Consider the following 17301-nt stretch of genomic DNA (forward strand, 5'->3'; position numbering starts at 1 on the left):
AAGTCGCTAACTACATATCAGTAATGTTGTAGATAAATTGCTTATAATGCATATGTGGGGGAACGATGCGCACATCTGATCAGATGACATAGTGGATATGATTGTACATGCTTGGGCGATGGGAAGGCTCACTGGACCTATTTTGGTAAAAGTACAATCGTTCTATAGACACTTCTCCTTTATATATAAAGCGTGATCCTCATCCCACACTGCAGCACAGTGGAATACAAAGAACAGAGAGAATAGTTTGGAACGCCATACTTGTTGATGGATAGCGCAGTTCTGTCCGCATTAACCTGCTAACAGGCTTAAAGTACATGTCCATCACACTGACATGTGGAATGAATAAAGACTTCACAATGTAACTGTTAACTGACAGATTGTAAAGATGGAAATATGAAACTGGGAGGAATGTTATTATTTGTTAGCAGCGTGAAAGATGTCTGGGAGACATGAGTGACATAAGCCCTGCATTCCTCCAGGACACAACATGTTGAAGCAGATAGAGACCCGAAATATTTCTGTTTCAATATGTCGGACAAATCAGTTATTGTTACATGAAGTGTGTGAGGTGCAAGTCATGCTTAGTGATGGCGTAATAGTCCTGACATGCGGGTGACCCTGACTGGCGAATAAGAACACTGGTTTGGGGTCTTGGTTAAAAGTAAACTATATTACCAAAAGTATTGGGACACCTGCCTTTACATGCTCATGAACTTTAATAGCATCCCAGTCGAATGCCCTGTACACACGGTCGGACATTCCAACGACAAAATCCGTCAGATTTTTTCCGACTGATTTTGGCCCAAACTTGTCTTGCATACACACAGTCGCACAAAGTTGTTGGAAAATCCAATCGTTCAGAACGCGGTGATGTAGAACACGTACGACGGGACTATAAAGAGGGCAGTAGCCAATCGCTTTCATTTCGTAATTTATTCTGAGCATGCGTGGCGCTTTGTCCGTCGGAATTGTTCACACACGATCAGAATTTAAACGTTCGGATTTTGTTGTCGGAAATTTTTTTAGATCCTGCTCTCAAACTTTGTGTGTCGGAAATTCTGACGGAAAAAGTCAGATGGAGCCTACACACGATCGGATTTTCCGACAAGATCTGATCGCACATTTTCCATCAGAAAGTCCGACTGTGTGTACAGGGCATTAGTCTGTAGGGTTTAGTATTGAGTTGGCCCACCCATTGCAGCTATAACAGCTTCAACTCTTCTGGGAAGGCTGTCCACAAGGTTTAGAAGGGTGTCTATGGGAATGTTTGACCATTCTTCCAGAAGTGCATTTGTGAAATCAGGCACTCATGTGGACGAGAAGGCCTGGCTAGCAGTCTCCACTCGAATGCGTCCCAAAGGTGTTCTATCGGGTTGAGGTCAGGACTCTGTGCAGGCCAGTCAAGTTCTTTCACCCAAAAACTCACTCATCCATGTCTTTATGGTCCTTGCTATGTGCACTGGTCCAAATAATTTAATAGAATAATAGAAACTGACCACCTGTCCGTTTCCATCCGACTTTCATCCGATCTGATCAGCTGGACGGATGGGAAATCCATCTATCCATCTGTTTTTAGTGGAAAAAAACACGGATTGGATCGGATGCTGGTGGTTGTCAGCAGGCTAACAGGCTGTCAGGGCTGGGCTCAGATCTTCCTTCTCTGAACTGGTCACTCAGCTGTCAGCTAATTGCCAGCTCCTATCTCTCCACAGGTACTCAGCTGTTGATGATATCCTGCTTGTAAGTCCTGTCTACTTAAGTGGTCCAGCCCAGAGGTTCTCTGCCTTTACCTTGGTCAACATCACAGAGACGCTCTCCTGCATTCCTGTTAAAAGACTTGCTTGGCTGACATCCCTTGTGGCTCCAGATCCTGCTTGCTGTTTTACTACACTCATCTCCGGCTCCCTGATGTTTGGCTTGTCTGACTATCCAGTTTGTTCTATTTACTTTTATTATTAAACAAGTGTGATTTAACTGTACTTCTGTCTCGGTCTGATTTCATGGTTTCTGATACAGGCGGACCCGATCGGAACAACCGCGTGAAAGGTGCCAAAGGGTTTACAACCACTTCAGTTAATTTTGGATGATAAATCTGCTAAATCGTCAGCATTATGAACATCTATCTTTTTCATAATTGTTTGTTTTGATGACCTGTTTCTATATCCCTAATGTTTAATTATTGAACCCGCCAACTCCTACCAAGGCAATAGTAACCAGAAGTCCCCTAGAAGAGGGCAATGCTGATTCTGAGGGCAGCTCTCAATAAACACTATTGAACAATGAAAGTGTAAACAAAACATCTGATTGTATACAAACTCCACAATTTATAGACTGTATGCTGTATACAAAGTACTGCATGACCATATTAACTACAGATCACACAATCTCGTCATCAGCAGGTTCCATTTTTAATCTAAATATCAAAAAATAGGTTTTTGGTTTAAACCCCGACAGCGACAGACATCCAGCAGCAGGAAAAAACAACTCCCCCTTGCCAGGGCACTTTTAGAATACATGACTAATTCTGGACTGGGAAAACCTTTATCTTTGCCATATTGGGAGCTTTCCCCTTTTAATTAGAGCTTTGTTGACATCTAGTGGTTATAAATGAAACTGCACAGAGGTGACTTCTGCTTGCTTTTTAGTAATACATGAATAAAATATAGGACACACACAATAGACAAATCAGCATTTCAGTTAAAAAAAATTCTAGCAGAGAATTCAGGGAACATGATTTAAAGCCTAGGTTACAGAGGGGATCAATAAATAAACTATAGACCAGAACATGATAAAAAGGGAAATCGGTGCCCTTTGTGAACAAAGTGATCCTGGTATTCTGGGAATATACTAAAACAGGTATCTAAACCTTTCAGAGCAAGAGCCACATTGCATATATTAAACATACAGTAAAACCTTGGTTTGAGAGTAATTTGGTTTGAAAGTATTTTGCAAGACAAGCAACGTTTATAAATACATTTTGACTTGATACACAAGTAGTGTCACATCACAACAGTGTATAAAAGAGAAGAGAGGCGCCTCTAAGTGTAGCAATATGGTTACATTTAATGAAGGTACAACATTTAGCAAATCACATGGTTGATGATTAAAACAGGCACATCTAAGCATCCAGGGTAAAGCTGTCTACATAGACCGTCATCCTCACCGCCATCAACGTCGTCCCTTCCACGCTGCGCTCCACGAGCGTGTCAATCGCTGTACTGCAGGGTAGTCTTCCCAGTCACGATTATAGATTTACAGCGGTGAGAGTCGGTGGTGTGGACATCTTTACCCCGGATGCCTGCATACTTAGATGTGCCTGTTTTAAAGAGGAAGTAAACCCTGATGAGTTTACTTCCTCTTTCATTCCCTGCAAAGGTAAAGCATAATGGACTACTATGCATCGCATAGTAGTCCATTATGTGTCACTTACCTGACACAGGAGCCAGTGATGTCACCGCTGTCCCCTGTAGTCCGGCGCATCCATCTTCTCGGTGGGTCTCGCTGCTCCGCTGCTGTCATTCGGCGAAGCCGCGATGACGTCAATCCCGCGCATGCGCACGGGAGCCGCCATGCGCGGCATATCACCGTTGCCTGCGCGCCGCTGTCTAGGCTTAGGAGATATTTCTTGGACGTACAGGTAAGCCTTAATCTAGGCTTACCTGTAGGTCAAAGTGTGTTGTAAGGGTTTACACTTTAAAATGTTGTACTTTCATTAAATGTAACCTTATTGCTACACTTGGAGGCGCCTCTCTTCTCTTTTATACTCTGTAGCTCCTGCTGGATTTTGCTTCTAATCCCCTTATGGAGGCTTCCATTTGTGAATGGACATTTTATAGTTACACAACCTATCTCATTGCTATAATCTTTTAATATGTACTTTAAACTGAAGGATTTATGAATAAATGGTTGTGGAATCATTTAAGTTTTCATTATTTCATATGGGGAAATTTGCTTTGATATACGAGTGCTTTGTATTACAAGCATGTTTCTGGAACAAATTATGCTTGCAATCCTAGGTTTTACTGTATTCAGAGCTCGAAAAAAATAAATGAAAAATATTTGCATGAATAAATGTTTCAGGGCTCTTTCACACGGACGTGTACGGAACCCGCTCTGCTCAGTGGGGGATCGCTCCGTCGATCGACGCTGAGCAGGAAGATGACAGGTCTGTCTCTCCACACTGCGCAGGGATGGACCTGTCAGAGAGCCGCTCTCCCCTATGGGGGATTGGATGAAGGCAGAACCGTAGAGTCCGTCGTCACCCAATCCGATCCGCAGACAGATGGAAAAACAGGTTTTTCCTCCGCCACACTTTTTCGGATCGGAGCGAGTCGGATATCAGCGGACATGTCACCGCTGATATCTGTCCCTTCTCTATGAAGTGTCCATTCAGGTCCGCCTAAAAAACTGACAGGCAGACCTGAAGGGATCGTCCGTGTGAAAGGGGCCTTACTTGGGTTTTTTTGTTACTGAAGAAAAACTTCAGTAAAACAAAGCAAATAAATTGCAAAGAAACTTGAGAGTCCCCACCAGGGCCCCCCTCACATGAGGGTCCCCACCAGGGCCCCCCTTACATCAGGGCAGAAGAACGTCACCAGCACACCGTGGATCTCCAATGTGGGTCCAAAGCTTTATTCAGCGATCATATTGTTATAGCAAAAGCAAAGTTTCGGAGCCACTCAGGACCCCTTCATCAGGCATGTAACTAACGTATTACAACCAAGAAACTATTTTAATAACTGTCCACCGATCAGTGGCATGGTCATTGAACATGTCAGCTGATCAGCAAGAGGAGGAAACTGATTGCCCCGTTCTTCACCCGTGAGGCGTATTGGATATACACACTCAGGCTATCGTATCTTTGTTTTCTTGACAACACATGAGCTTTGCTTACAATGGCAGCCAATGAATTAATTTTTTAATACTGATTGGTGGACGGTTATTTAAGTAGTTTCTTAGTAGTAACACATTTGTCACCATCCTGATGAAGGTGTCCTACGAGGCTCCGAAACTTTGCTTTTACTACAGCAATGTGATTGCTGAATAAAGCTTTGGACCCACACTGGAGATCCACGGTGTGCTGGTGACGTTCTTCTGCCTTGACTATCTTTGGTTCCAGCCCATGGTTGCTACAGCAATAGAGCTGCATGATTAATCGTCAATAATTGTTATCGCAATTTTTTCCCCGTTGCGATCTTGACAAAAAGTCTTTCATGAATTTTGCTATGCAAAGGATTCTCTCTGCTCTTCTGAAGCCACAGCCTTCAAAAGAAAGGAAAAGAAAAAACGAGCAGTCTGCCAAAAATCACAACATTCTTTAGCAGTGGAACTTAAGTATAAACATTGTAACAATTTGTCAAAGGAATAGACTTTGCGTGTAAGGCTCGGTTCACACAGGGGCAACCCGACTTACAGCGCGACTTTGCAAGGCGATTTGGAGGCGACTTCAGCATGACTTTAAGTAACTTACAACGCGACTTAAAGTTGCCTCCAGGGCAGGCGACTTTGGCTGTAGCCAATCAGAGAATAATCAGCTCTCTGGGAGGGAGGGGTTTGCCTGGGTAAACTATTTATTTTCCTGTAAAGTCGCTTCAATATAGATGGAGATCCGACTTGGAGGTGACTTCCATTGAATTCTATGGGTACAAGTCGCCTAAAAGTCATCTTGAAGTAGTACAGGAACCTTTTCTGAAGTCGGAGCAAATTCAGTAGTGTACATTAAGATGGCCCTCATTAACTAGAATGGAATTTCTAATGTCAGGAGACTTGGGGCGACTTGAGGTCTGACAAGTCGGATTCCAAGTCACAGTAGTGTGAACCGAGCATAAACGAGGAACCACTTAAACACTAAACCTTTTTCTGACATTTGTTGGTTTCAAGTTAAAATAATTTTTTTTTGCTATTACTTAGAACCCCCAAACATTATATATATTTTTTAGTAGAGACCCTAGAGAATAAAATGGTGGTTGTTGCAATATTTTATGTCACACTGTATTTGCGCAGCGGTTTTTTAAATGCAATTTTTTTGGAAAAAAATTACTTTAATGACTGAAAAAAAATAACCAGTAAAGTTGGCCCAAAATTTTTTTGGGATAAATGTGAAATATTTTACGTTGAAGAATCGTGATCTTTTTATTCTAAGCAAAATAAATTGTGATTCTCATTTTGACCAAAATTGTGCAGCTCTATGACAGCACTTGTTTATACACACAGCCATTATCCAGGAACGTGTGCATTGGGATTGTGCATTGGTATACCTTACAGTACATCAGGGTCCAATCTTATATCAGAGTCCCCCTTATATTAGAGTCCTCTCTTAAATAAGAGTCCCATCAGAGTCCAACTTACATGAAAGAGCTGGATAAGATTTGGCAATACCGAAAATGCAGGGCTAATATAACAAAGGTTGCTATCAGTAGCAAAGGTTAATTAAAATAAATTTGCTACTTTAAGCTACTTGTGCAGCATTACAGAGAAATTATAGTCTCTACAATTTTTTTTACATATACAGTACACTAGCAAAAAAGTGTGCCCTGGGTAGAATTCTGAATTTCCTAAATGAATGTACAACACAGCTAAGAGAGTTCAACAGTCTGAGGAATGTAATGTACAGCACATCATAGAAGGTGTAGCATTGTGAGGTATGAAGTATATAGCACAGAATACAGAGGTCCAGAATATGTAGTGTATGGTGGGTGTAGTCTAGTAGCCCTTTACATAGGTGGTCAGTGGAGGATAAAATTCCAATTTCCTAATGGTACAAATATACAAATATACAACAACTGGGGAATTCAAATTACTAAAATTAAACTCGTGACTGGTCATGCTGTAATATTTCACTCACAATGGATTATATCACCTAACTTTAGTTTAATTGCACTGCTCATTACAGTCTACACAGGAATGACTAATGGCGTGAAGAACTCATAATACAATAAGATTTACGACACACATGACACTCAAACTATAAAAAATATCTCAGAGGAAACAATGCGTTGCAATTTCAGTGCCTATAAACTGAAATTTCATAAGATACTTAGGTTATGTAAGATCGGAATGAAGTAACTCCAGTATTAAGAGTGGATCTGACACTGAAATGTTTATTTCACTTGAATTCATGGGGGTTATTTACGAAAGGCAAATCTACTTTGCACTGAAAGTGCACTTGGAAGTGCAGTCACTCTAAATCTAAGGGGTAGATCTGAAATGAGGGGAAGCTCTGCTGATTTTATCATCCAATCATGTGGAAGCTAAAATGCTGTTTTTTTTTCCTTGCATGTCCCCCTCGGATCTACAGCGACTTTACTTCCAAGTGCGCTTGTAGTGCAAAGTGGATTTGCCTTTAGTAAATAACCCCCAATGTTAGCATAAACTGCATTACTATTCTGAGTTAGAAAGCATCCTCTTTTTTGCTCTAAAAGCAACCCTGTCTCTATACTAAAGTTGCCCAGAGGTGTAATTCTTGCTTACAAAATGACATTGATCTAGCATGGTTCAATGTAAGTATGCATATCTGATATCAAGATGGCCGCTGGCTATGCTGAAAATCACTGTAGTAGCCCATGCTCCATACTGTGATAGCCTTGATCTTCTGGTTACTGCTCCAGCAGCTTCCCCTTTATACATTGAAGACAGGGAGTTGCTTGCTCAGCACCACCACCATTCAGAGAACACCTTGTATTTCTTTCAGTTAATACGAGATGTTCTCAGACTGGAAGAGGTGGAGAGGAGGGGCAGATGATGTCACGATTTCCGCCTCTTTCAATCAGAGAATGGTTTACTTTAACTGAGAAAAATACAATGCTCTCTGAATGGCAGAAGTGTCCCCCCCTGTAGCAGTAAGTCCTGACTATGTCCTGCCTTTACTAATTACATGTTTTTTCTAGATCAGGGGCCCCCAAACGTTCTAAACAAAGGGTGTCAGTGGCAGAAATTGTGCCCCGTCGTTGTCAGTAAATGGAATAGTGCCCCATTGTTGGTATCAATGAAAGGAATAGTGCCCCAACGTTGGTGTCAGTGGAAGGAATTGTGCCCCATCGCTGGTATCAGTGGGAGGAATAGTGCCCCATTGTTCGCATCTATGAAAGGAATAGTGCCCCATCGTTGGTATCAGTGGGAGGAAGAGTGCCACATTGTTGGTATCAGTAGGAGGAATAGTGTCCCATTGTTGGTGTCATCGACAGGGATTATGCTCCATTGCTGTTGTCAGTGGATGGAATAGTGCTCCAAGGGCCACATAAAGGCAAGCAAAGTGCTGCAACCAGCCCCCCGGACCACAGTTTGGAAACCGCTGTTCTAGATGTTAAAACGACTTGAAGGAAAAAATACGCAGGAAACCAGCATCTTTAGAAGTGGCAACTTCTATATGTGGCTCAGTATAGGTTTCCTTTAAAATATTCATTCATACTGAAAATAATTAGGGAGGTAGGGACAGTGGGCTCCATTCACAAATTGTTATTTTACCACGTTTGAGTATGCAGTAAGATACCGCACAACGTTTTTAAAAACGTTTTTTGGAGTTCGCAAAAAAAAGCTACGAAAATACTGCATGAGTTATTTTATGAAGTCATGTGGTATTTTAATAGTGAAAGCCTGTGGTAATTTACCACCGGCAGTAGCCGGCATCCTTAAAAAAACACTGTAAAATAGCTGGTTGTTAAGGAGTGGGTGTCTGCCGCATCCTTAATAACCGATGAGTTATCAGCTGTCAGCGGGGTTCCCCGGTGTGTGGTTCCTCCCCCAATCCATACCAGGTGGCACCACTACCTTGTGACATCACTGGCCAGGGGCATGATGGGTTGGTGACGTCGCAAGGGGGGCGGTGCAACCTGGTGATGTCACCGGATGGCCTAGCCCCTTAGTTATTTAATAACTGTCAGGGGGCGGGAGAATTCGCCAGGAGCAGAGCTTTTTTATTCTGGGTAGGTGGTGGCAGTGCACATCAAGATTGATGATTGATCTACAAAGGGGATATGTTTTTTGTTTTTAAATAAAGGATGTGTCCAAAACTGCCTACTGCCCTTTTTACACTACATTTACACATATTGTACCCCATACTCATTCACACGAACGGGGGGCTGGGATCTTGGGGCCCACTTGTTAAAAGAGGCTTCCAGATTCCGGTAAGCCCCCACCCATAGACCCCCCACAACCACTGGCCAGGGTTGTGGGGAAGAGGCCCTTGTCTCCATGAACATGGGGACAGGGTGCCCCAGATCACCCCCCCATGTTGAGGGCATGTGGCCTGGTGGCTCAGGGGGGGGCTCGCTCATCCCCTCCCTTTCCTGTCCTGCTAGGCTGCATGCTCAGATAAGGGTCTGGTATGGATTTTGGGGGGGGGGGCCCATGCCATTTTGAAAAAACATTTTGGCGTGGGGGTTCCCCTCAGAATCCATACCAAACCCAAAGGGTCTGTTATAGACTGTTGTTTTTTTTCATTGCTGACAATAAGTTTTTTTTTTACATTCAGCTGTCAACAGGGAACCCCGCTGACAGCTGTTGACTCATTGGTTGTTAAGGATGCAGCAGCCCGCTCCTTAAAGTGGAAGTAAATCCCATGGATTTAAACAGTTAAAAAAAAAAAGGCATGCCGGGAATGTTAACTGCACATTGGCTGTGCTCTCTTCCAAACTATCAAACCATCCAATGGCTGGTGTCATAACTGATCACATGTGCAGCACCATAGCAGTTGAAGATTAAACAGAGGCAAAGATGGCAGCTTCCTTGGCTGAAAACGATAGGGGAGTTTACTTCCACTTTAATAACCAGTACACATTCCATAAATACCACAGGCCTCAATGTCCACTTAATTACTGCATGCATTTAATTATTTATTTCCCTCTGTGAATTGAGTTTAACGCCTGTTCATGTGGTATTTACCGAGCGTTTTCAGTGTTTTGTGGGGAAATACTGCAGAACGGTATAAGGAATTGACAGTTTCATGATTGCATGCAGGATTTAGGGAAAATGTGTCTGGAAACCTACATACAGCATTCAAGATGCTTTTGTGATTGGAGCCCAGTGTCTCATACAAAGGGAAGTTCTGAGCATAGTTTTCAGGTTTGTGATAAGTAGTGTGTAAATATTTTCTCGTACCTGTATGTTGTTGAGATGTTGCTCCTCCAGGAGGCGCTGTGCTTCCTGTAACTTGTTCTGGAAGTAAAGCTGATCACTATCAAACTGGATGAAAGCTTTCTCCTGATAAACTCCTTCAAAAGCCAATTTTGGACCAGGTTCTTGTCTCTTTGACCATGCAGAAGTCCCTATTGATGAAGTACTGGATGGCGAGTCTGAGCTCCTTGAAAAACAAAGAGATATTAACTTTTTAGTAACAATTTAAAGGCTTTCTTTATGTTCTATAGAAAAGGAATTGCACTGCACCAAAAATCTTCAAGAGGTTTTGTATGTAAAGTAGTCAATGATACCTGACTTTTTTATTATACAGTTATTTGAAAGATCAAGTCCGTTGTGTTATGTGATGTTAAGCCGCTTCCCTTTTTTGCATATGGAGGTTCTGGAAGAATTTAGCGTCCAAGGTGTTGCATAATAGCAGCAATCATGCCTAAGTACTCGTGGAAGAGTATTCATAACCTTGATGTTCTACCTTAGCTTCATGTGTAGGCAGTCTACGTCAGGTCCACATGTAGTAGGAGGATGGACTCTTTGTACAGCTGTTGGAGTTGACCACAAAACCCCATGAGGCTGTACACATGACATGTACCTGGGCACTTAGACTCTGCAATAAAATGCAAGGTCCGCTCACACTATCCATGTCCCCGCTCTCTGTATAAAGCACTTAGCAGATCCTCACCTCACATGCATACACACTAGGGACAATTTGGAAAGGGGCCAATTTATCTACCAGCATGTCTTTGGAGTGTGCAATCACAGGGAGAACATGCAAACTTTATGCAGAGTATCCTGACCAGAATTCAAATGGGGGACCCCAGAGCTGAAAGTCACCAACATTAGCAATAGATTATCCAACCGGGTGATTTAAGACTCCCCTTGTGTTTTGAACAGATGAAATGAGATGGGCTAAACAACCAACTGGACTTTTTATAGTTCTTGGTGATTCCAGTGTCAGGAACTTTGTGCTGGAGATACTAACCCTTCACTTTAATATAGCTTAAAGCGTAACTTCACCCTGAAGTTCCGCTTTGTGCCCCCCCCCCCCCACTTCGATTTCTGCCCCCTTTTCTTGGTGGGGGGAGCGGGTATCTGGTTTTGACCGCAGGGATCCAACCTAAATTTCTGCCCCCCACCCGTCAGCAACCTTCAAGGACATATCAAAGATCCCAGAAGGCTGTGGGACCATTCACAAAGCACAACACAGTTTGGGCATGTACAGTGGGCAGCCCACAGCAATCATGCCGGCGCCAGGGACCTGGAGACCAGTGAAGAACCGGTTAAGGCGAGGACACAGCTGGACCTCTGGACAGGTGAGTATCCTTTTTTTAAAAGTCAATGACTACAGTATTTGTAGCTGCTGACTTTAAATTTTTTTCAAACAGAGCAAAGAACCGCTTTAAAGCCTAACTCTCTTTCAGTAGGGTTGTGCCTGCACTTGTAGAGTTCATAGCTCATTTTGTCTAGGGGAGAGGAATTTACTTACCTGATCTCTGCTTCCCTGGCAGGAGGTGCTTCCCACGATCCAGGGGTGGACTGTCCTTCTGCGTCCTCAAGTCCAGAGCAGGGCTACAGACCCTTCTCTGGTCTTGATGAAGTCAGGATCAAGACCACTAGAGTGTGAGGGAGCAGAAACTGCAGGGAGGAGCAGAGGATCGTTTAAGTATATTTCCTTTTATTGTTTCCCCTAGACATAAATGAGCAAATAACTCTTGCAGTATGGGCACAGCCTCACTGCAAAGAATACGATTTTATTTTCCTGGAGTTAGGCTTTAAGCCTCAACCCAAGAACAAAAATTGTAATGTATTACAGTATATTAATGCTTACGGTAGATGTGGTGGCGTCATTATTTTTTTTCTCTGGCTTTTTATCCTCTATTTTTACACTTGGGGTGGATCCACACTTTGGGGTGGATTGACTAAATGCAAATAGATTGTGCACTTTGGAAGTGCAGTTGCTCCAGAGCTTAGTAAATGAGGGGAATCTATGCTGACTTCCATTATTCAATCATGTGCAAGCAAAAATACTGTGTTTTTTTAATCTTTGCACAGTGAAGCTTCATCTTATTTACTAAGTTCTGGAGAAACTGCACTTCTAGAGTACAATCTATTTGCCTTTAGTAAATCAAACCTCTTTGTCCTCTGTTTACTACACTGTACTGTATCTATGGAAGAACCAGTGGTGTATTTTGGTTTTGGGCTGCCCTAGGCAAGACTAAAATCGTGCAACCCCCCCCATGCCCCCATGGTATACCGTTCTTGTCTCATGCCCCATACACACGGTCGGACATTCCGACCACAAATTCCATCTGATTTTTTTTGGGCCAAACTTGTCTTGCATACACATGGTCGCACAAAGTTGTCAGAAAATGCGATTGTTCGGAATGAGGTGATGTCAAACATGTACGTCGGGAATATAAACGGGCCAGTAGCCAATAGCTTTCTTCTCTTTGTTTATTCTGAGCATGCGTGGCACTTTGTCTGTAGGAATTGTCTTTAAACGATCGGATTTTGTTGTCGGAAAATTTTAGATCCTGCTCTCAAACTTTGTGCGTCGGAAAATCCGACGGAAAAAGTCCGATAGAGCCCACACATGATCGGATTATCAGACAACATAATCCGATTAGACTTTTTCCGTCGGAATTTCTAATTGTGTGTATGGAGCATCAGGGTCTGGGGAAGCTGCAGCCATTCACAGTAAGCAGCCGCTGCTTCCTCATCAGACCCTGAGATATGATTCATCCAAGCGCCACATATGTGGTCAATGGGGCAGAGGATGGGGTCAGTGGGTCAGTAGGGCACAGAATGCAGCGACACTGGTGGGCACTGAGGGACACTGATAGGCAGCACTGATGACTAGGCACTCATGGGCAGCACTGATGAGGAGGCACTGATTGGCAGCACCGATGGGCACTGATTGGCAGCACTGATGGGTCCTGATTGGCAGCACTGATGGGTCCCGATTGGCAGCATTGACGGGCAGCACTGATAGCAGCACAGATAAGCAGCACTGATAGGTACTGATTGGCTGCACTGGGGGGCACTGTAGATGTCACCTTTTAGACTAGTCGGTTACTGTCTCTCTCCTCTCACGCTGTGACAGCCTGTGGAAAGGAATCTTAGATCGCCTACTATGTTTCCCCTTTTTGGCAGAGGAATAAGGGGAGGCCAAATTATGTATTCCGTCTCTTATAGCACTCTTATGCCAAGTACACTAGTATAACCTTTCTCATTGATTGTTCATTATCTTTTTTTGAATATTTACTTTTTGTAGAGACAACTGTATATAATCTCCTGTGAATTTTACTCCTGAAGAAGCGGTCACCCCACGAAACATGTCGAGTTTGAATCAGTTCGATCGTCATTTTGTCTACCCCTATTGTGGATGATTGAATATACATCTTATTGCTTAATTCTTTTATGGAGATTTATGTGTAATGTCCATATTTTGCTGTGAGGGCTTTTTTTCTCTATTAATTGTGTTTTTGTATTTTTCTAATAAATTTATATATTTTTATATGAGAGTTTATGGAAGTTCTTGCCGTACCATGAAAGCCCATAGTTGCCTTAGATTCTCTGCCATCCAATTTTTCTTAAATATATAGGACAAAGGTACTTTAAAGTTTTTCTATTATACAGTAGCGTTGGTTAAGCTTACTAGATTTCTGGTAGGATCAACAGGAATGCTTGCACTGATCAAACAGATATGACAAAACACTTTCAACTGTATATTCTACACATCAAAACAGAGCAGATAAGAGAAGTTCTTTGTTAGGGTGTATATACCTTTTTAACTAAGTAAAGGTGTATTGCAGTAACATCGTATTGATCATTTAATGTGTCTATCACTCTGCCCTCTCCTCCTATAAACATGTTTCTTGTTAACACGTGAGTTTTGTGGCACAATAGATTGATTTTGCTGCTTCCTTCTTTTACAAGTCTGAGCTCTGCTGTACAGTAGATTGCAAAATGTTGATAACAAATCAAATTCAGGTACTAGCATTGCTTGCATTTACAAAATATATTTATTGATGTAAAAATGAAAAAACTGAGCTGCATTCATTTGTGTATTTGACATCTGCCTGCTCCTTTTCCAAAGTCACCCTTCTTTTTCTAATGTAAACGTGTTTCAAAAGAAGGATCAGCAATTTACACAGGGACTCCAATACTCTGCCCATTTGAACATGACCCTCCAGTACCTTGTATTAGTATGGCTCCGGTGATTGGACATATAGTAGAATGTGGAGGACAGAGTTGACTGAATTTGCCTGAGAGCATCTTCAAGCTTTGGATTTGGCTTTTTATTAGCTACATATGCTGCAAAACAAAAATTGTTATAATTACTAATTAAAACAGTGACAACTACAGTATGTTGCACATTATTACTTTACAAATGAGAAAATAATAAAATAGTCATATAGAGATTAACAAAGAAAACAAAAGATAGGAAGGTTCTGTCTGCAACAATGTCCAGTGTGAGGGCACATTAATGTGCATTAGTTTAATGCAGCTCATTTATAGTATTTAAAAACGCTGCCTAATGCACCAAATCGTACCAAAAACGGTGTAGGTACTGTGTCTGGCAGCACATTGCATGTTGGTGCATTGTCATGCATTATGCTGCAATGCAAATCCATCAGCTAAGTGTCGTGGCGTGCCATTCAGAATAAGTGGCACCAGTGGGGGTTATTTACGAAAGGCAAATCCACTTTGCACTGCAAGTGCACTTGGAAGTGCAGTCACTCTAAATCTAAGGGGAAGATCTGAAATGAGTGGAAGCTCTGCTGATTTTATCATCCAATCATGTGCAAGCTAAAATGCTGTTTTTTATTTTCCTTGCATGTCCCCATCAGAACTACAGCGACTTTACTTCCAAGTGCACTTTCAGTGCAAAGTGGATTTTCCTTTAGTAAATAACCCCCCATGCGTTGCAATAACGTGTTAATGTGCACAATAGTGTGAATGGACCCTTAATGCATTTATAAAGACAATTTTTTAAATTAAAATAATGAACATGTTATACTCATCTGCTCTGTGCAATGTATTGCACAGAGTGGCCCCGGACCTCCTCTTCTGGGGTACCCCATTGGCAACCTTGGCTCCTCCTTTTCTGTGTCTGCCCCTTAGCAAACTGCTTCCTATAGGGGCAGACATGTGGGCTCGCTCACCAGCCCCACTGCGTGTGTCCACTGACACACACAGCGCGGCTTGGCTCCAGCCCCACACACAGGATTTGACTGACAAGCAGAAGGAGTATGGGTGTGATTTCCAGTGCGGGTGGTGTACCCACTCGTGGGTCCGCATTTCTCAGTGGGTGGGTGCGGCTGCCGGTATTTGTGTGGGTCTCGCAGCAATACCACCCTCACCCTCACAGATGTGAACCTAGGTTAAATCTCCCTTTCCTCTGAAGCACCATAGCGCTTTCGAAGCTACGGACAGGTGGTGACATGGACACGATGTGACACCTCCTCACTGCCTGTTTTAACCCCATTTTTGCCAACAAATTCTCTGCAACTGCATGCATTGCATGCCATTGTGGGGTATTTGCGCTACTTCTTGAATTGCTTGAGTGTGTAGCATAGGGTGTACTTGCCACCTGCCGATCGCTATACGTTGGGTAAATTTGCCTTGCAACCATGGCATGTAAACACCCCTGCCCGCTGCTTACTCAACTGCACATTTTTGCCACCCCCTCAATCGCATATCTAAATGAAACCTAAGGAAATAAGTATAAGGAACAAGTATATACATGCCCCAGTGACCCAACAAATCATACTATAATTCATAATTATGTTATATAAAGCTATATGATCCAGTCACCCAGTTGGATTCAAAGCCGTACCTTAAAAACAAACAAACAAACAAGACATACCAACCTAAGATCATTTGTCAGAGTACTAATGCTGTGAAAACAAGTGATGGCACAGAACATCAATATAAAGTAGAACTCTAAATTTACTGGGAATGAAAACATATAGGGGAGGATTCAATAAAGTTTACATGACACTTCTCTGCCAGAGCCCAAGCCAGATTCAAAAATTCCTGCTTCTGTAACTTTTACAGCCATGTACATTAGATTCAGGTAAATCTTAATAGCACCACTTTTACCAAATTGAACTATGTCTGCACTACAAAAAAAAAAAAAAGACCTCCAGTCCAGATAACAAACCTGGAGGTAAATACCAACTCTAAGTTGGTGTACATAGATAGGCCAAGTTCCTATCTCTGTGCGCTGTGTAGATGAGCAGCATCTTGACCACTGTTATCCCCTCCCCCTTCCTACCTGTCCCTGCTTATCCACTTCAGCCCTGGAAGGATTTACCCCCTTCCTGACCAGAGCACTTTTTACAATTTGGCACTGCGTCGCTTTAACTGTTAATTGTGCGGATATGCCGGGATCAGGTCCTTGTTCTACGAACGCTGCAGTTATATGTTTAGTGTTTTGTAAGTGACAGTGATCAATCGATCGATACTGCAGTTGGGTGGGCTGGGCTGGGCGGAGGGGCAAAATGCAGGTGCTAGCAGGTATCTGGGCTGATCCCGCTAACACTGCATTTTTTGGAACCCTAAACTGCTGGGGACACCAGTATAGATCTGATCAGATCAGATATTGAGCCGTTCAGATACTATACCACTAAGCCCTTGTACACACGGTCGGAGAATCCGTCGGAATGTGTCCTATAGGACCGTGTTGTCGGATAATCCGACTGTATGTGGTATGCATCGGACTGATTCCGTCGGAGTATCCATCGGACCCAAATTTTCCAACATGTTGGAAATATTTCCCGACCAACTGCTCGGATCGGACATACTCCGATCATGTGTAGAGAATTTTGATCGGACCAAGTGCCACGCATGCTCAGATCAAATTCCTACATCAAAGCTATTGGCTACTAGCCTGAACGTAGTCCTATCGTAACTAAATTACGTCATCGCGTTCTGAAAGATCGGATTTTTCGTCAACTTAGTCCGACCGTGTGTATGCAACAGTTTCGGACACAATCCGACGGACAAAATCCGACTGACAAACTCCGATGGACAAACTCCGATGGACAAAATCCGACGGATTTGGTTGTGGAAATCTCTGACCGTGTCTACAGGGGCTTAGGGAGGTGTATGTTGCATGCGTGGGTGTTAGCGGTACTGGCACTAACCTGACGCTGCGCCTGG

General features: G+C 42.8%; 1 protein-coding gene across 3 annotated transcripts in view; it reads right to left on the bottom strand.

Annotated features, from left to right (window-relative positions):
* Positions 1–17301, bottom strand: part of CEP126 (centrosomal protein 126) — a 132109-nt gene that overhangs the window by 36762 nt on the left and 78046 nt on the right. For all 3 annotated transcript variants that reach the window (XM_077484397.1, XM_077484398.1, XM_077484399.1), the window contains 2 exons: positions 14331–14448; positions 10099–10300 (listed from right to left, as the gene is read on the bottom strand). In XM_077484397.1, coding sequence (XP_077340523.1) covers positions 10099–10300; positions 14331–14448 — 320 coding nt within the window. The remainder of the gene's footprint in view (positions 1–10098; positions 10301–14330; positions 14449–17301) is intronic.

This window comes from Lithobates pipiens, unplaced genomic scaffold (genome assembly GCF_037356315.1).
Source record: "Lithobates pipiens isolate NorthernLeopardFrog02 unplaced genomic scaffold, aLitPip1_a1.2 Scaffold_16, whole genome shotgun sequence".
In the NCBI taxonomy this organism is placed as follows: Eukaryota; Metazoa; Chordata; class Amphibia; order Anura; family Ranidae; genus Lithobates; species Lithobates pipiens.